This window comes from Bos indicus, chromosome 20, assembly GCF_029378745.1.
Source record: "Bos indicus isolate NIAB-ARS_2022 breed Sahiwal x Tharparkar chromosome 20, NIAB-ARS_B.indTharparkar_mat_pri_1.0, whole genome shotgun sequence".
NCBI lineage: Eukaryota > Metazoa > Chordata > Mammalia > Artiodactyla > Bovidae > Bos > Bos indicus.
Genome location: NC_091779.1, coordinates 18392151 through 18413281, shown reverse-complemented (window position 1 = coordinate 18413281; position 21131 = coordinate 18392151). Strand labels below are relative to the sequence as shown.

At 40.1% G+C, this 21131-nt stretch overlaps 1 protein-coding gene across 1 annotated transcript in view; it reads right to left on the bottom strand.

Moving 5' to 3' along the window:
- Positions 1–21131, bottom strand: part of ELOVL7 (ELOVL fatty acid elongase 7) — a 76809-nt gene that overhangs the window by 15403 nt on the left and 40275 nt on the right. Inside the window, exons 2-3 of the mRNA XM_019983089.2 lie at positions 12764–12842; positions 2895–3085 (exon numbers count right to left, since the gene is read on the bottom strand). Of these exons, the coding sequence (XP_019838648.1) occupies positions 2895–3085; positions 12764–12827 (255 nt within the window). The 5' untranslated portion in view covers positions 12828–12842. The remainder of the gene's footprint in view (positions 1–2894; positions 3086–12763; positions 12843–21131) is intronic.

The following is a 21131-nucleotide window of genomic DNA, read 5'->3' as shown; positions in this document are numbered from 1 at the left end:
GAATTCACATAACAAGTAAGGGACAAAAATATTAACAAGAGAATACAGTCTGGCAAGCCTTAATTCCAACACACCCACGAAGTGACTTTAGGCCAGTGGTGAGAAGAAAAGGCCTATTGTTAAGTCTGGACCACAATTCAAAGATTACATTGATATTCTTTTGGTCTAGTGGTAGGAAGTTCTCCTTTTAAAACAGCATCTGAAAATGAAAAGCTAAGGGCTCTAATTTTAAATTAATATCTATATTAAATGGTTGGCTTAAGTTAGGGCTCTGACAATATGACCAGTTTCTTCTCTGGCATCCTGTTCTCACAAAAGCCAGCATCTTCCCTAAGAAAGATGTCTTCCTTCCCAGCATAAGGATTATACCATTTTCTATTCCATTACATTTTAAGTCTGTACTTTTAATTATTATTAAAGCTGAAATGACAACTTTACAGTAAGTTAACTTTTTTGGCAAAAGTTTAGGAGGCATAATCAGAATAACATTTTAATGGTGAAAAGAAATGAAGGAGAAAGAAAAACCACTTAGACCATAGTATTTAAAAACACTATCCTTTTTTGATAACTAGCTCCTAGCTTGACTTGTAATATCAACACCATCAACTTGGTAAATTATGAAATCTTAAAAATTAAGATTCAGAAAAGCATAAAAACATATTTCATGGATGAGAAAAATATCTTACAAAGACAAGTCAATAAATTTTCTCAAAGGAAGGAACAAAGGAAAGTACAGAAATAGTTAAATCTGTTTTACAAAGTCCTGATCTGTCAGTGAGAGTCTTCATACTCTCGTACTCAGACTCACTTCTGACTGATTGAGGTAACAGGCTAACTCCTTTCATTTAGATGAGGTTGACTGATTCCCTACTCCAAATAAGCACTGCGATGAATAGGAGAAGCTCTGTGATGTGACCATCTGTGGGGCCTTTGCTGGTCTCTCTTTATTACTCAACTTTTGCCAAGTAACTAGCACATTCGAGCCATCACTATAAAATGAGGCACGTGGGTTCCTTTAGTCTGATGTACTTCCTTTCACCTTGTGCACATTTGCCCTAACATCCTTAGTGGAGGATGTAGACCAAATGCAATTGTGCTCCACCCAATCAACCATGTGTGAATGTGTCCTGGAACTGACACACTGCTCAGCTGTCAAAAACCTTTGATTAAACAGAAAGCAGAACTCAATGCTTTCCTGATATTAAATTTAAGAACATTCCAAAAGTCTGCAGAGCTTTTGACATATATGTCTATATTTTAGACTTTCACAAAGGAAGAGTAACCATTTCTCTTTGGTAGGTAATAAATCTCCAAACTGGCATATAAGTTACTCAGGTATTACTGGTTAACAGGGGATAGAAACTCTCAGATTCAAACATTCTCAGACCTTTTATGTTGTAATTTCTAAAGCTGAAACCAAAACTTACTGGTTATACTTGGATTCCTTCCAGAGTATACATTTGGAGACACCACATTCAATGACACAATTAGATAGCAGAGCATAAAGGGATCTGAGAGACAAGGTCAATCCTGACTCTATATAATGAGAGAACTGAGGCCCACAGAAGTTGAATGATTAGTTCAAAATCAGGTAGCTAGTTAGTAGTGTAACTGGGACTAACTAGTCCCTGGTCTCCTGGCTTCCAGGTCTGTTCTTAGTACTTCTGGGTCTGTCCTATAGTAGGTTATATTCTATCTCTGATAACTCGCCAAAAGCATGTATTTTTCTGCACCCCCCACCCCAGCTCTATTCTATTACTCCCTCCCTTTCAGTTGCTTATGCTCCGAAAGGACAGTAAGGTGACCTGTGAGTTAAGTCTGGAAATAAAGTAGAAGGCAGCAAAGTAAGTTCAGACTTCAGGAAGGCCTGTGAGAAATGATGCCAGAGCAGATTTAAGGTGAGCTAGTCAGGTGAATCCACAGCAAGAATCAGGCTGGAGAGATGCATGTGCAGAGGCCATGAGGTCTGGAGAGGCTGGAGAGGCCATGCGAGGTCCTCCCGGGTCCTGGTAATGGGGAAGCACAGGCTGTGCTGCAGAGGAAGTGGATAAGGAGCAGAAGAGGAGGAAGCCAGCCAGCATTGAAAGAGAAGCAAGGAATCCCAGAAAAGCAGAGAAGGGAGCGTAGCTGAGATTTATAATCAGCAGAAGGGAGAGAGAGAGAATTCATGAGTCTGCTTGTGGTCCTGGAAATTCTCCACCTCTCTTTGACAGGTAAGGGACAGCTTCCCTCATCTATTGCCTTGTACAAGTCTAAGTTCTCTGTTCCCCACAAAACTCAGCTAAACCAAAACAGTCTACCACCTAACAGGTCATCAGGGTGTGTATACATTCTGAACCCCAAATTACTACCATGATGATGACAACTCATTAGAGTCGGAATGAGCTCCGATGTCAGACAGACCTGGACTCAAATATCAGTCCTCCACTTGGCAGTTACGCTATCTTTGTTGTTGCTGTTTAGTCACTAAGTCGTGTCTGCCTCTTTTGTGACCCCATGACTGGAGCCTGCCAGGCTCCTCTATCCATGGAGTTTTCCAGGCAATACACTGTCTTGGGTGTATCTAATTTCTCCAGCTGTGAGTTTCCTTAAAGTTGAACATTTATGGATTCAATCATCTTTTATGGTTAACTGTGTGTGAGTCCCTGGACTTAATGTTAATTCTCACTATCTGCAAGGTAGACTATACCAAGATCCTTTAAGGAGTTCAATATTTGGTCTATAGAAAACAATATTTTTGGGGAGGGGTGCAAATATCTGCTCTAGTGAGCTAAGTTTCTGAAATTTCTTAAACCTTGGAGAGTTACCCTTAAAGTCATATGAGGAAACATCATGACAGACGAACATAAAGACTCAGGTAAAATTCTCCCATTAGGAATACTGAAGATACTTGCCTCATAAAACATATACACAGAAAAGAGTACTATGGAAAAATTGTATGTTATCATCACTTTCTTGAGTTCAAAAGGCTTTCGATTCTCCATGAGCTTTGGTCCCAGGGACGTGACAAAATAGACATAGAATCCTAGGATGATGGTTTGTGGCAGAGGTGAGGACATGAGGAGCCAGTCTTCAACTCTAGGATCTAAGAGAAAAACAAGATGTAAGTGCACAGCCATTTAGCTCCGTGGTAACTGACAGTAACCAGCATTTAAGTGAGCACCTAGATCCTAATGCTGTCAGTGAACTGTTTGGTCAGTGATGACTACCATCTTCAGCTCGTGTCAAGGGAAATCACAAGGGATTGGGACAGAGATAGAAACAGTGAGGCTCAAGGGGCAAAGGGAGGTACTGGTCACCAGAACTCAGGAAAGAGTCACGTGGAGAAGCCCTTCTGGTGAGGAGCCATGTCCTTCAGTGGAGGGATTCAGCGATCCTACAAACAAGGGGCCAGGGAAATCAAAACCCTAGCCTCACCCTCCTCCCTATCTCTCTATTAGCTGAACCCAACCAGAAACCACATCGCAGGGGAGCAAGTCCATGGAAAAATCGTATCCTCCATCTATAACCACTAGTAACACAGTAGAGTTTCTCCACCCAGACATTCTTTCATGTATATAAATATGTTTTGGTTTGCTGTTTGTTAACTTTCTTCATTCCCCAAGAAAATGGGAAAGGTCTTCTGTGTACTGGATTATTCAATTGAAAGGGACTTTAGCATCATTTAAGTATCTGAACTGTGGGTTCTAGGTGTCCAGAATGTGGGCTAACCCATCTGATATTTTAAACAGAAAAACAGAACAGTATTAGCCTCACAATCATGTAAAGAAGAAATTCACATGATTACTGCTAGTTCCAGGCTATGAGAATTAGATTAATTAAAAAACTGCAACTCAAGGTGAAATGTGATTAATTTCATAATCTTAAGTGTAATCTTGGGTGTAATTTTACAAAATTGTTTCACAAAGCCAGAATATTATAAAGGCAAATATGTGTGGACAAATTTCCAAGTGTGTCTGATTCAAAATTGAGTCTTTAACCCTAGGTTGCTAAATACCACTCTTGTTAATTGGAAAGGACGGTGGGGGGAATACAGCCCTTGCCCATTGAGACTGCTGATGATGTAGCTAATTACCAAAAAAAGTTGAATATCCCTTCAAGTCTGACTTCTTATCCAAGTCAAAAATTTCTTCAATAGACTCCATGATTGATGACTCACTCGGCCTCAGTTTTATTGCTGGAAAGCTCACATTTGATACTCAGATATACTGGGGCATATCTGTAGTGATTAAAGATGATTTATTCTACACTCAAATGGGCTTCCTTCAAAAAAACTGACAGATGCCTTCAGTTCAGTTCAGTTCAGTTCAGTCGCTCAGTCGTGTCCAACTCTTTGCAATCTCATGAATCACAGCACACCAGGCCTCCCTGTCCATCACCAACTCCCGGAGTTCACTCAGACTCACGTCCATCGAGTCAGTGATGCCATCCAGCCATCTCATCCTCTGTCGTCCCCTTCTCCTGCCCACAATCCCTCCCAGCATCAGAGTCTTTTCCAATGAGTCAACTCTTCGCATGGGGTGGCCAAAGTACTGGAGTTTCAGCTTTAGCATCGTTCCTTCCAAAGAAATCCCAGGGCTGATCTCCTTCAGAATGGACTGGTTGGATCTCCTTGCAGTCCAAGGGACTCTCAAGAGTCTTCTCCAACACCACAGTTCAAAAGCATCAATTCTTATCTCAAAATAATAAGCTAAAAGTCAGCTCTAAGGTGGACCTCAGATATTTAGGAATTTAATATATGATAAAGAAAGCCATATAAGCAAGAAGAAAGGGAGAGATAATTCATTGAAAAGGAAAACTGACTACTTGGGAGAAAAATGAGTTTGTGCCTTACCTTGTATCCTACCAAAGCATGTCCCAAACTATGTGATACAAGGAAGATATTAAAGAATTCTTTAAATTCAGCGGTAAAGAATTTGCCTGCAATGCAGACATTTGGATTTGATTCCTGGGTCAGAAAGATTCCCTGGAGCAGGAATTGGCAAGCCACTCTAGTACTCTTGCCTGAGAAATCCCATGGACAGAAAAGCCTGGCAGGCTACAGTCCATGGGGTTGCAACAAGACTTAGTGACTAAACTACCACCCCAAAAAGTAGGAAAAGTCTACTAGAAATGCTAAGTTAAGCAAACAAAGTACTTTTCAGCAGAATTTCTTAGTGCTTCATGTTTGTTTTGAATTGCCAAGGTGAGAATGGTGGTATGCAGCATTCCTCAAACTTACTTGGCCATGGAGCCCTGATTTTTTGCATCAATAGAATACTATTTAACATCTTGTGGAACACCACAACACTCTGTGGAATGCAGAGCGTTCCTATCTTTAGGAAAGATAGCCCTTTGTGAAAATGAAGTCATAATGAAACTACTAAAAATTAGGTAGTGATAGGAGAAAATCAATAGGATCAATCATTTTGACATCTAGTAAGGAGGTAGAAAACATAAAATTTCATAAATCATTTAATCATGGGGAATGAGAGGTGGAAGTTAAGAAAAACACTTGAGTTTTTTGTAGTTGTTGTTCAGATACTGTCTTAGGAAAAGTGAGTAGAGTAAGTAGAGCAAGTGGCCAAAGTCAAACTCTGGAGGACTCAACATTCAAAGGAGGAGAGAGGACTGAGGACTGAGAAGGATTAGGCAAAAATGGAGAAGGAAAACCACAAGAGTGTGATATCCTTAAGCCAGAGGAAGAGTGGACTTCTGGAAGCAATCAAGGTAACAAATGTGGCAGACAGGGAAAGGACAATGTGGGCTGAAAAGTGCCCCTGGACTGATGCTCTTAGCAGGAACGATTTCAGGAAGTATCGTGTGCGAAACAAATGTTCAACAAACGTTGCTCAAAGACATTCGCAGGAACACAAAGAACACAAAGGTCTCAAAAAAAAAAAAATTCGTAGTAAGACGTCACCGTTTTAGAACAGGAAAAGCCGTGAAATCAGCTATGCAGGCAGCATACCTCCCTGTGTACTTCGATTTATTCCCTGCCTTTCCTGTACCAAGTTTCCCAGGATATCTGGGCGCTGTATGCAATTAGAAAGGCCCTAAGGAACCCCAGCCACAGTCTAGTAACTCACCAGGAAAGTTTGAGTAGGGAAAATTGTCACAGAACTGGGGACCAAAGGACAGAACTGGACCAGATCACACTTTTTTAAAAACACAATTTTTAAAGGTTAAGCTCCATCTACAATTACTACAAAATACTGGCCACACCCCCTGTGCTGTACAAACATCTTTGCAGTTGATCTTACACCGAGTAATTTGTACCTCTGACTCTCCCACCCCATGTTCCCCCTCTCTCTCCTCTTCACTGGTAACCACTAGTTTGTTCTCTGTATCTGTGAATCTGGTTCTTTTTTGTTATACTCACTAGCTTGTTGTATTTTTTAGATTCCACATATGTTATATCATACAGTATTTGTCTTTCTCTGACATTTCACTTATCATAATGCCTTCAAAGTTCACCCATGTTACTGCAAGGGGCAAAAGTGTGTTCTTTTTTATAGCTGAGTAGCATTCCAGTGTGTGTGTGTGTGTGTGTGTGTGTGTGTGTGTGTGTGCACATACCACATCTTCTTTATCCATTCACCTGTTGATGAGCACTTACGTCATTTCCATAACTTGGCAATTATAAATAACCCTGCTGTGAACATGTATATTTTGAATTAGTGTTGTTGTTTTTTTCCCCAGATATATATCCAGGAGTAGAATTGCTGGGTCATATAGTAATTCTATTTTTAGGTTTTGGGAAACCTCTATACTGTTTTCCGTAGTGGCTGCACCAATTCACATTCCCACCAGCTGTGCGTGAGGGTTCCCTTTTCTCCACATTCTCACCAACATTTGTTACTTTTGTTCTTTTTGATGAGTACCATTCTGACAAGTGTGAGGTGATATCTCATTGTGGTTTTAGAAATGACCAAAACTTTGGTGGATTTTTTTCCCCCATCAGTGAGTAATCCAAACCTTAAATATATGAATATAAACCATATTAATATGTCTAGCTTTTATCTTCAATGAAATAAACATATAAAACCAGTATTAAAAGAAGGCTTCTAAAAAACAAAAAAAAAAAAGAAGGCTTCTAGAAGAATGTCAACATTATTACCTTTGGATGGTGACAACATGGGTGATTTTTATTTTTCTTTTTAAGAAATTTTAAATGTTTCTGTTATGAATGGGTATCATAGGCATGGTTGAAAACTAGTTTTCGGTTTTTGTTTTTGTCAGTAAAGGAATTTCTGAATTAGAGATATTTTATTTCATTCTTTTTTTAGTTCAGCGACAGTAGTGTGATGGTGAGGGTAGTGAGATGGGGGTATCAAATGATACCATATTTCTGGTCTTCCGCTGGTAGCAGCAGGAAAAACAAAAAGCCAGGAAAAGCATGCTGGGCTGGCTCAGGAAGCAAAAGAAAATAATATTTAAATAAATCATGTTTCCTGTAATTTAACATTATAAGCACATACTTCTTTAAAAAAAAATCCTGCGTGTGCCTTTCAAGTTCTACAGATTTTTAAAAAAATCTTATCTTTGAGGAAAAGCTAGTTCATTTAATTTCATACTATTTTCAAAGCAAATAACAGAACAATTCACCCAGCTTTTTAATCCTTTCTCAGCCTGCACTGATCCTGGCCCTCCAACGGACTCATTATGTGACCTGGGGTCACTGACTTGACTTCTCTGTGCTTAGTTTCCTCATCTGTGAACTGGGCGCCAAACAACATGTATCTCAGAGAGGATTCAGTGAGTTATTACAAGTAAGGAGCCTGGCACAACTTGAGTGCTCAGTAAGCATTGCTACTATTATTTCAGCAGATCTTGGTTTTGTACCCCTGCAGTGGAAGCAGAGTCCTAACCACTGGACCTCCAAGGAATTCCCCAGGCCTTTATATTTTGAAATAAGCTGCTGCGATGACCATGATGAACGTTCCATCAAAGTTATAAACCAGGAGTTCAATGCTTCCTTCAGCAACACTGAGGCCCTCAGTACCCCACTGCTAGGTGCTCTGCGGTAATTTTATGTGGTTTCTCTGTCTCCTGATCCAATCTGCCACCATCTTATCGTCTATATAATGACCAAATTTACTTTCTAGAAGTAAAGCTTTGCTCAGATTATTCCTTTGCTTAAATTAGCTCTCCCTACTGAGCAAATAAAGCATTTAATATGTCCATGACTCTGATGACTGTTCATTTTTCCTGCCTTCTCTCTTGGCAGATACCTTTCCAAATAGGGAGCCCACTTTCATGTGAGGCAGGGGGCTCCCGCTGATGAGACATCTGCAAGTCAGATGGGGCTGGTGGCTTGATAAAGGTAATTCTGCCTCAGTCTATGATCTCACAAATCGCAAAAGGTTCTGGGGTGAAGTGTGCTCTGTTTTCTTTAGAGACAAAAGGCTGATAAGGGAGAGAGAGTTTCCTGTACCTTCTATTCAGCATCAGAGCTGCGTTTAAGTACTACCAACAGATAAAGGCAGAGGATGGAGGGGCAGGCTGTCTGAGAGTCCAGACCTCAGCTCTGACGTTCTGACTTATTACTAGCCCCATAATGCTTTTCTAAGAGCATTCTGGAGAGTGAGTACAGGGGAGTATAAGGGTCACATACATAGAATATTAATGAGCTTTTCCATCAACCACTTTTAAGAATGTGTTCTCTTCTTAAGTAGCAGTACTAGCTCAAAGGGTACACCCTTTAAAATTCTAAGTGCCAATAAGATGAAGAAGCTGGAAGGAGAAACAAACATGTACCTCTGGTACTTTGTGAAGTACTAGAGATTCAGAGTGGCAGCAGATTTTCTGTCTTCTTGCAAAAAGATCACTCTGAGTCTGAAAGGTCAAAATCATTACTATTCGAATACAAGGAAAGTTGCTTTTTAAACATCAAAACATTATAAATCCTCTTATAGCTTAAGTATTAATTAAACCATTTTAAAATTCTGTAGCTGTGGAATTTTCCACATGAAATAACTATGCCTGCCTCCTACTTCTCTAACAATCAGAAAGCCAACGAGTATCAGTAAGTTTCCCAAAGTCTATTCAGAATTAGGGCCAAAGCCAAGAATACACTTGAAATTCTTGGCACTTGATCATGGCCTTAGCCCTTTGAAGTATAGGCAAAGTAAAACAGAACTAACATGGCCAAAAATGATTCCTAATGGTTCTCAGAGATCAATATCACACTACACAGAGCAAAAAAAACCCCTCTTGTTATACCCAATAGTGTTCTCATAAAGATATATATCTCAACACAAACCATTTTAACCCTTCTAGATTTCAACAGGAAAAAGAATGAAGAAACTTAAAAAAAAAAGATATGCTATATTAAAAGTATTTGAACATGGAAATGCGCTATAAGTCATCAACCACCACCACTGTTTCTGTTGGGATACTTCCTAAATAACATAGCACTTTCATGCGTATTAGGCAATGGCAATCCACCCCAGCATTCTTGCCTAGACAATTCCATGGACAGAGGAACCTGGTGGGCTACACAGTCCATGGGGTCACAAAGCGTCAGACGCAACTGAGTGACTAACACTTTCATGCGTATTATCTGGTAGCTGGGGGATACCAGGCTCAACTCTCCTTTGCTAACAAGGAAACTGAGGCTCACAGACAATAAATAATTTGTGCAAGATCACTGAGCTGGTTCACAATAGTGGCAGAACTTAAATCAAGGTCTTTTCACCACACATCTCCATCCTTCCCTCCTCCCTGAAGACTTTAAATTAGCATAGCTTCAGATCAGTAGCATCGCCTGCCTCTTCCTTTCATCCTCCCCACGCTGTTTGCGACACTGCTTCCAGGACTTTCCTCGTCTATCCTGAACCACTTCTCACCTTTGTCATTCCCTTTTCTGACCTAATACTAGGTCAATGTAAGTATTCATAATCTTTTCAATGTAAGTATTCATAATAAAAATAAAGAGTTGACCCATGAATAAAATTAGAAGTGGAATTCAGAAGTAGTTCATCTTAAAACATTTTATACTTAGAGCACTATATAGATATTCATCATCACCTAAATCTATTTGGCTCTTGAATTAGGATATTGATTAATTGAATGTCTTGGGTTCTTACAATGGGGATAATGAGTAGCAAGAGTTGGATAGCAAGTGATCCGTTCTTCCAAACATGTCTATTTCAAAAAATTATCCAAATCTACTTCGTTCCCAAGGTTAAATCATGAGAGTTCAGGTAGCCAGTTACACCTCTACCTTGAAAAGAAAATATTCATATTTTTAAATAAATAAATAAAACCCATTACAACAGAAAAAAAATAGTATTTAAATTAAATATTGAATTTATGAGAACTACTGTAAATCTTCAGAGAAAGATAATCTTTAAAGAAATCTATACATTCTCTGTGTCATTATGTAAGTTGAAAAATAAGAAAAAATTGAATATATATATATAAAAATTCCCTTCAATCTCCATTCACCAGAGTGAAACTTCTCTATTTATGGGATCCTTTTTAGGATCCTTTTAAGAACCTTTGCATTCTTCAGGGGCAAAACTATAGCATCTTTTTCAGTGAAATGATATTGGTTTTTAATCTACTGAGAAAGATTTGTTGTTGTTGAATTGCTAAATTGTGTCTGATTCTTGAGACCCCAAGGGCTGTAGCCTGCCCGTCTCTTCTTTCATTGGGATTTCCCAGGCAAGAATACTGGAGTGGGTTGCCACTTCCTTCTCCAGGGGACCTTTCCAACCCAGGGATCAAATCTGGGTCTCTGGCATTACAGGTGGGTTCTTCACCACTGAATCATCCAGGAAGTCCACTGAGAAAGATAGCAACCATGAAACAGTGTATCTTTGCTGAAATCAGTGTAAACAGAAATATAATTTCAACTGTGCTAGGTAGCAAGAGGTGACACTTTTTCCTCCTGAACTTGGTGAATATGTGATTCTAACTGATAGGTAACAAACTAATCTAAAGTGGTGATGGTGGTGAATATGTGGAAAGGAATTCAAATGTGAAATACCAGAGTACTAATCATAACCAGAAAATGTATGTTCTGATCTTTCTGCTGACAAATGACCATGATGTTGGGAAGGTCCATACAGTCAAAGCTATGGTTTTTCAAGTAGTCATGTGCAGATATGAGAGTTTTTCATATCAAACTGTGGTGTTGGAGAAGACTCTTGAGAGTCCCTTGGACAGCAAGGAGATCAAACCAGTCAATCCTAAAGGAAATCAACCCTGAATATTCATTGGCAGGACTGATGCTGAAGCTGAAGCTCCAATACTTTGACCACCTGATGTGAAGAGCCCACTCACTGGAAAAGATTCTGATGCTGGGAAAGACTGAAGGCAGGAGGAGAAGGGGCAACAGAGGATGAGATGGTTGGATGGTATCACCGACTCAATGGACATGAGTTTGTGCAAACTCTGGGAGTTAGAGGAGGACAGGGAAGCCTGGCTTGCTGCAGTTTATGGGGTCACAAAGTGTCAGACCCTATTGAACAAGAACAACAACATGAGAAGGTAGCTTTGATGATATCTAAGTCCATCTCAGCTCTGAAATGTTCTGATTCCTTGTCTATTCTTTTAAAAATGCTACCTTTGTTATAAAACATTTAAGTATTATAAAACATTTGTTATAAATGTTTGTTTAAAACATTTTATAACAGTTATAGAAGCAACACATATTGATGTGGTTTAACAACATCTAGACAGGGACTTCCCTGCAGTCTAGTGGTTAAGATTTCACACTTGCACTGCAGGAGGTGAGGGTTCAATTCCTGGTCTGAGAACTAAGATCTCTCACACCGCATACTGTGGCCAAACAAACAAATAAAAGACAAAACATGAAACCCCCAAACATCTAGTAGACAGACACAGAAAAGTAAATAGAAATTACCCATAATCCTACCACACAAATGGAATACGAAATGGCAATCCATTCTAGTATGCTTGCCTGGAAAAGTCCATGGACAGAGGAACCTGGCAGGCTACAGTCCATGGGGTTGCAAAAGAACTGGACACGACTGAGCCACTGAGCATGCATGCATGAAATACAGGTGGTCTTCTATAACCTGCTTGCATTTAATGATTTTAAACCACTCACTATGGCATTAAATGCCTTTCAACAATGTTGATTTTTTTTAATGGGCAATGGGAGAAGGTGGGCATTTCAGAATTACTCAGGGGTTACCCTAGCAAATGCCCCTGCTTTCTGACATACCCCTGGGGGCTGTGGCCCTTCCCACTCAAGAGTTACTGGACAGAGTCATTGTTGGTGATAACTGTTATTTCCCTTAAGAGCATTAGGGCAGAATCAAGCCTAAGAGCACAGTGCCCCAAAATCACTTCTAATGGCTACTGAGCTGGAATGATGTACCACCATGCATGGACCAATTCCTTTCCCTGGGTATAAAGCTATTTTCACAATTACAAACATCATATTGAACATCAGCTATGTATTAATACCTCTATCTTTATACATATCTTCAATGAAATTTTTGATACTTCTTCACTAATTAAAATAAAAATCAAGGGGATTTCCCTGGTGGGCCAGTGGCTAAGACTCCTCATTCCCAATGTGGGTGCCTGGGTTCGATTCCTGGTCAGGGATCTAGATCTTACACGCTACAACTAAGACCCGGTGTGGCCAAATAAATAAAAATTTGAAAAAATCAATTTATGGGGTGTCTGTAAGGGAGTGTTAAGTTGCTAAGTCTCTCATTCTGTTTCAATGAAATCCTATTAAGTACGAGAATCCAACCAAAAAAGGAAGGATGAGCCACAGTTAGGAAATCTGGTTACTTACCAGCATCTTTGATCCAATTATCATAAAGACGCACGGTCCTCGATGTAAGATCACTGAAGGCCATTTTCCACAGGAATTACTGACAAACAAACAAAAAAAAGAGATGGGTTTATGATCTATAGATGCAAATAAAGCCAAGTTCCTAGTAATACAATATTAAATATGCTAAAAATTTAATAGGAATAACTGGCAAAACAACAAACCTACCGGGGGTAAATGCATTAGTGAACCACAGTAAACCCTGATGCAACTACAATCACTTAAAAGACTTTTCATCACAAAGACAATGCTGAATTCACTTTAAAAGGCTGATATTCTATGTACCAGATACAAAAGGGGTAAGCGATTCTAAGAACTGTCATAGAAGCATCCATCTTCCTTTTATGGCAGCAAAATAGGTCAGGAATGGACTGTGCCTCCCATGGCAAGGTTGAACCAAGTCAAGAAGATAAACTTTCAGAAAAGATACTCTGATCCAAACTTTTAGCTGATCTTCAGGTGTAAGAAGTTCTTCTGTATTCAAGTTTATATAACTTAAGTGAAACTGAGGTAGACAGAGGGAGGAAAAGAAGATCTACAAGATCCAAAGAGAAGGTGCCTAGTTTATCTGGACAGATAGACAAAAACAGTTGGAAAAAGATGTCTTCTGAAAAAGAAGACCAATGAGGGGAAACTAGCTCTATCGTGTATTAAAAGATATTTTGAATCTTTAGTAATTAAAATAGTGTGACATTGGTACATGAAGGGAGAAGGCAATGGCACCCCACTCTGGTACTCTTGCCTGGAAAATCCCATGGACAGAGGAGCCTGGTGGGCTGCAGTCTATGGGGTCACTAAGAGCCGGACACAACTGAGCGACTTCACTTTCACTTTTCACTTTCATGCGTTGAAGAAGGAAATGGCAACCCACTCCAGTGTTCTTGCCTGGAGAATCCCAGGGACGGGGGAGCCTGGTGGGCTGCCGTCTATGGGGTCGCACAGAGTCGGACACAACTTAGCAGCAGCAGCAGCAGCAGTACATAAAGAAGCAAAACAGTGGCACAGAACAGAACATCTAAAAAACATACCAAAAACATTTGGGAATTTAGTACCATATTTCATAAATTCTAAGATATACACTTTCCCAAATTTTAACATCTCTGAAAACAGCCAACACCGTACAAAGGAATGGGACATCATAAAACGACCAGTATGTTTGATTTCAAGTCATATGGGGGGAAGACGAAAAAGTTCTGAAGGTAGATGGTGGTGATGGTTGTACAAAGCATGCAAATATACTTAGTGCCACTGAACTTTATATGGTTAAAGTTAAAAATGGTTAAAATGGGAAATTTTACTTAAAATGGTTAAAATGATAAATTTTACATTATGTATATTTTACAAAAAAATAAACCCTCTAGGTCTGCAACAGAAAAATTTAGACTTTATTCTGGTATTCTAAGATAAAGCCATTTTATATTATATATATATAATATATGTGTATATTTTTAAAAGACATATTGTATATGATATACGTGCACTTGAAAGCAGTAGGCACTTGAATTACCAGCAGTTGTTGAGTAAATGGTGTGATACAACTAGAGAGTCATCTGAAAATAAAAAGTGGGATCCGAAAATTATACTATAAACCAAAATAAACTCCAAGTATTAATAGACCAAAGATTTAAATAAAATTTTTAAAGAACCGTGAAAGTCCTGGATGACAACAGGGAGAACACTTTTATAATCTTGGAGTAGGAAAAAACTTTTTAAATTTGACTTAGTAGTTCATAAAACATAAAAGAAGACTAATAAATTTAACCATATGAAAATCAAGAAGAAAAAAGGAAAAAGGCAAATGACAAGGAGAAAGAAATATGTTCAATTCATAATACAAACAAGTGATACTCTCCCCAATATATTAAGGATTCTTAGAAACTGATAAGGAAACACCTATAAACCAAGAATAAAGCGGACAAATTTCAGAGAAATGGAAGTGCAAATGGCTCATAAGCATATAGAAAGTGCTTAACTTTAACCATAGTAAGAAAAATCTATAATACTGCATTTTATTGCATGGGATGGGTTAAAGTCCAAACATTTTATCAGTCAGATTAGCCAAAATTTGCACCGCCACCAGTAATGTATGAGTTTTCCACAATCGAAAAGTGTGTTCCCTCTGTTGGAAGGATTGTGGAAAACTCACATATTGCTGGTGGCAGTGCAAATTAGTATATAAACCCACATTTTTAAGGCAACAATCCTATTTCTAGAAACTTCTCCTATAGAAATATATGCACATATGCACAATGACATATATTCAAGCTTATTCATTGTATCAGTCAGTAAAAGATTGGAGACAAGCCAAATGTCTATTAAAGAGGGCATGCTAAGTTGCTTCAGTTGTCCAACTCTTTGCAACCCTGTGGACTGTAGCCAGCCAGGCTCTTCTGTCCATGGGATTCTCCAGGCAAGAATACTGGCGTGGGTTGCCATTTCCTTCTCCAGGGGATCTTCCCTGACCCAAGGATCGAACCCATGTTTCCTGCCTTGACAGGTGGATTCTTTACCATTGTACCACCTGGCACACTTCAGAGGAGCTCTCCAAATACAGGATGGTATCTCAGCAAGACCTCTGATCTGATACATCCTGTGTCCTCAAGCTGAGTTCAAACTCAAGATTGGCTGTGGGGATGCCAGGATTTTGCCAGAGTCAGCCTGGACTCTAGTTTTCCTGTGGATTGTGTCGATACCAAACGTATGATATGGGAGTAGGAGCAGAAACTTTGGGATCACAAAGACCTTGGTTTGAATCCCACCACTGACTAGCTGTGTGACCCTGGGCAAAATTAAAGTTCAACCTCCTTATCTGAAAAATGGCAATTTACAACCTAACAAGATTAAAAAACAACAACTCATTGTTTTAGAATAATTGTTTGGAATAATTTATGAGTTAATATATAAAATTCATGAAATTTATATGATAATATATATGAAATTTAGAGCACAGAATCTGATAAAAAATGAACATTCAATCAAAATCAGATATTATCATTTGTAGAGATAAGCTATACAAATTTAAATGGAAAGCATCCGGCCAAGTTGAATGGCAGTGTAAGGAACAGATCTAGAGAAAACTCTACTACTTTCATTTTTAGAGCTGGTATGTCACAAATTATACATGATTCTTCCCTTGATGTTTTTCAGTGGTTTTGATATAAGTGTTTTAGATCCTGATAAAAGCTCCTTTCCCGCTCACCTTAACCACTGATGTAACATACCTTGAGCCACTATTCTCCTAATTAAACTGCCAAAATAACGCTGTTTAAATTATTCAGAATCAGAGTGAAGGATTCTAATTTTATAGGGCAAATGGTGGACTTACATTTCTAAGTATTAAACTGTTTTCTGGGCAAGCCATGCCTCCTCTTCTTCCCCTACTCATTCCACTCAGGCCTTTTTCCTCTCCCCAGCCCTCATTAAAGCACAAAGCCTCAAAGAGACCACAGCAGTCTAATGCAGGTCAGCAATACTCACAGGCAGCAAACAGAGCTGGTTTTTCTAATCTAAAAGACTATGCAAGATTGAGATGGAGGAAGAGGGAGAAGGTCATCAGAGGAGTAACTCACACTGGAAAGGTCTGTGAGGGGGAATTTGCAGAAGCAGATACCCACCAAGTGAGGGAAGACCGAAGAGACAGAAAAGGGACCTGGTGGCTCAAGCTTACTGGAGTGGAACTCTCTCACTGATCCTTTGCTTGAAGATAACCTGCTATCCAACAGTCTTTAACCCTTGTGGACCCACCAGAGGAAAAGGAACGTGGATCATTGTATAAAAATGGGGCAAGAAAAGAAAACCTGATCCCTTTAGCCTGTTGGAACTAAATAAACTGCTGAGAATTTCCTTATAAGCTGACTCAGTGATGGACTCGGTGCTAATATTACATTGCTGGGTCTAGTCTAGAAAATTGTTAGTAAATGAATTGAGGGCAACCTGAGTTGTCCTGTAAATACAGCACCCCCAGACTAGAGCCAGGCATACCTTCCCCCTCCTAACCCAGACACCCTCCTCACCCGCCCTTTAATACAGACCTTTGATTTTTTTAGAGAATGTACTGTTCAGAAGGAGAGAAATAAATTTTATGTGGTGAAGGTATAGAGATATCTTCTAGCTGATAGCAGAACTAGGGCCTTCATAACTGATTTAAAATACTCAGTGGCATAAAATTTCAGGTCTGGAGAGGCCAGAATAGTCAGGGTTCTCATACATGTAAAGCAGAGACTTAAAACTCAGCAACAGTAGACAGATGACCACACCTCCATAACGGGTGGATAAGACAGGCAGGTGCTATCAGGGAACAGAAAAAGCCTCCTTTGCCAGAGCTCAGCCCTTCTCCAAAGGCCTTGGATATATGTGTCAGGATGAGAGTAAACAGGAACTCACTGATGGGGAACTGGTGCTTCTATTTCATTGACCAGCACCTGCAACAAACCATGAATTTCACTCTTTGTAGTGGACAGTATCACTTCGTGACTGGATCATTTGGTGAAGGAGAGACTTAATCTGCCTAGACTAGCTCCTTTGTTTTTGTTTAGTCGCTAAGTCATGTCTGACTCTGCAACCCCATGGACTGCAGCACGCCAGGCCTCCCTGTCCTTCACTATACCCTGGAGCTTGTGCAAACTCATGTCCATTGAGTTGGTGATGCCACCCAACCATCTCATCCTCTGTCATCCCCTTCTCTTCCTGCCTTCAATCTTTCCCAGCATCAGGGTCTTTTCCAATGAGTTGGCTCTTCACATCAGGGGGCCAAAGTATCAGAGCGTCAACTTCAGCATTGGTTCTTCCAATGAATAGTTAGGATTGATTTCCTTTAGGATTGACAGGTTTGATCTCCGTGCTGTCCAAGGGACTCTCAAGAATCTTCACTAACACCACAATTCAAAAGCATCAGTTTTCCTCACAGCCCTCCCATCAGGAAGCCTGCACAAGTCTCTTATCCTCATGCATCAGAGGGCAGAGAGAAGAAGCAAGAACTACAACCCCATGGCCTCACGAATGAAAACCACAATCACAGAAAACTAACCAAAATGATCACATAAATCACAGCCTTGTGTAATTCAATGAAGCTATGAGCCATGCCATGCAGGGCCACCCAAGACAATGGGTCGTGGTGGGGATTTCTGACAAAACAGTGGTCTACTGGAAAAGGGAAAGGCAAACCACTTCAGTATTCTTGCCTTGAGAACCTCATGAACAGTATGAAAAGGCAAAAAGACTAGCTTCTTTAGACCTGAAATTAAAGATGTCAGGTTCAAATGTGATATATGTACCTGCTCCAAGAGCTTACCTGGAGACTCTTTGAAGCCACATATATACTAACACCAGGACACATAATGAATTTGAGGGATCTGATCACTTTGAGATCTGCCAATAGGATTCAGAAGGCAGCACTCTGCTGAGGACTTTCTGAAATTCATTCAGATAGGGCTGTGACCATAAGGTTGCCTGTGGTGGGAAGTACTTGGCAGGAGTCCATAAATTGAAAACCTTTGCCAACCACTTCCACATGAACCTTCATGTATTGGGATTTATCCAAATCCTGCAAAATATACTGGGACACTCTCCCTGAGGGAAAGGAGTGTAAAGTCAGCATCTGGCTTTCCCAGGGCATGCCTGTCATCCCAGAAGGGCTATATGGTTCTCCCTTTCTTTTTGATATTTGGGAGGCCCTGGGCTCCCTACTGATCTCTGATTTAGAAGTCAGACATCAGATCTGCAAGAACAGATCTGGCTAGCTGCAGACCCTGCTCAGGGACACATAAACTGAAATGACCTGTAGGAAGGTACAAGCAGAGAGAAGGAGGTCTGTAATGGAAATTGGGCAGCAGGGTGAGAACAAAACTGACCTACCTGAAGCTGGGGTAAGGCGATCAGAAATTTTAAGTGTATTAAAATGTGAGAAAGACTATAAAGTGATCATTTGTTTGTTTAAACCAGGTTTTTCAACCTCAACTTTATTGACATTTTTGCCAAACAAGTTATGGGGAGTTGTCCTGAGCAATGCAGGATTCTCAGCATCAACCCTGGCCTCCACTCACCAAATGCCAAGAACACTCCTTCTCTAGCTGCGACAATCAAAAAGGTTTCTAGAAGTTACCAAATGTCCCCTAGCATGTAAAGCCATCCCTAGTTGAGAACAACTGAGTGAACTCCGGGAGCTGGTGATGGACAGGGAGGCCTGGCATGCTGCGATTCATGGGGTCGCAAAGAGTCGGACACAACTGAGCAACTGAACTGAACTGACTGACCAATATTTTTTCATTGAAATAAAATGCTTCAGAGTAATCACTTCAGTAATTATATCATTTCAGTGGTACTGCTGTTCAAAGCAGTTTTTGAGCTTTTCTTTACAAATCAACATCAGAGTTTTTCAGAATTTCATTTAATTGGCCCTAAGGGAGAAAAGTCTTTGTCTACTGCTTTAAAAATCATGCCCAGAACTAATCAAAAGTTAAGAATAGTTTCAAAAGTCAGTGGATCAAGCTGAGCTATGTCTTGATAAGTGGAGTTGGAATGGGGGAAGTAGAGGTGGGATTAATCATAATTTACTAACATTTTCAACTTATAGTTTGTAAACTGCAAAGGAACAAATCCAGAAATGTTTAGGGCTATGGTAATATTAGTGGAATATATGTATAGTAGCCTGAGGTGACTATGTGGGATGTGTATTTTCCAGCATGTATTTTTTTAAGATTTATTTGTTTATTTATTTTTGCCCATGTTAGGTCTTTGGTGCTGCACGTGGGCTTTCTCTAGTTACAGCAAGCAAGGGCTACTCTTTGTTGTGGTGCCCAGGCTCCGCATGGCAACGGCTTCTCTTGTTGCAGAGCATGGGCTCTAGGTGCGTACGCTTCAGCAGTTGTAGCACACAGGCTCAGCAGTTGTGGCTCACGGGCTCAGCAGTTGTGGCACACGGGCTTACTTGCTCCATGGCATGTGGGAACTTCCTGGACCAGGGATCAAACCCTTGTGCCCTGCATGGGGGAATCCCAGATTCTGAACCACTGGACCACCAGGAAAGCCCTCAGCGTATTACTTTAAATCCTTTTTTCCCTTCGTCATCTATTATGACTTCAAATTTAAATAAAGTAAGTCGAGAATGTGAACAGACTCAGTGAAAAATTATTTCAAAGGATAGATTTTCAATTTTGCTAATTACCATATACTTGTGTGTACTGCAATTATACGTATATACACATAAACACACACAGAGCAGAAGCGAAAAGTACATCATACTCCTTACACTTACCATACAGGGTTTTGTGTTTTATTTTTATGTTTCATATATACATTTGTGTTTCTCTTTGGCATTTCCTTAATCAGCTAGATTATGCAAATCACCTTGGGAATGAAACACAACAGAGAAGGCAAAAAACCAGAAAGATTTATCCTAGATTCTGAGTTATAAAAGCTTAGTTACATAGCCATACAGAAGAACTCAAGGGCCTAGACAAGAGATCTGGAAGGAAACCTTGGGAGTTTCCATGCCTCCTAGCACAGAAGAGCATGCTTCAGGCTTGGGAAAGGGGAGAGTCAGAGGGAAGGCAACTCGTGCTGATCTCAGAAAAAAGGGCAATAAGCCCTGGTGAGGTGCCAAGTAGGATTAAGGAAACAGAGAGGAGAGGGATCAGGCTCAGCTGCCTGGGTAGAGGGGGAACAGGTGGCTGATATGGCCTTAGGCAGCCATGGAGAGTGTCTCCCATGAGGTGAAAGGGCAGCATAAAGTCTCCTGAGTGCCCTCAGTGGACGTGGCTGTGTTGCAGAAGAGCTGCAGAAAATGATGGAGCCGTGTAGCTAGCAACAACGCAGACCTACACGGACTGGTGCTCAAAGACCTGAAGGACCCTGGACATCTCAGGGGATGGCCGTGTAGACAGAGGACATGGAGACCAAAGGACTCCTTCTTCCAACTCACTTGATACACAAGCTTTCTGTAACTTGCTGAGAGATTTTGTTCTTACATGGCTGACTTTGTCAAAAGAGGTTTGAAACCATTTACGTATGGGATCAGACAGTACAAACTTCCTCTCTCCTCTACTCCTAAAAGTAGCGGTTGCCAGACCTGGTTGATTGCTAATCACCTAGAGAAAGATTAGTATGTCTGGGGAGACACTGATGATGGGCCAGGTTTGGGAAGAATTTTTTTCCTTTTATTTCTTTCTAATTGAAAGATAATTGCTTTATACTATTGTGTTGGTTTCTTCCATACATCAACATGAATCAGCCATAGATATACATATCTCCCTTTCTCTTGAATCTCCCTCCCACTGAGAACTTCTTTTTTTTTTTTAAGAGCTTCTTCTTTATACTGCACAAACTGTTCTCT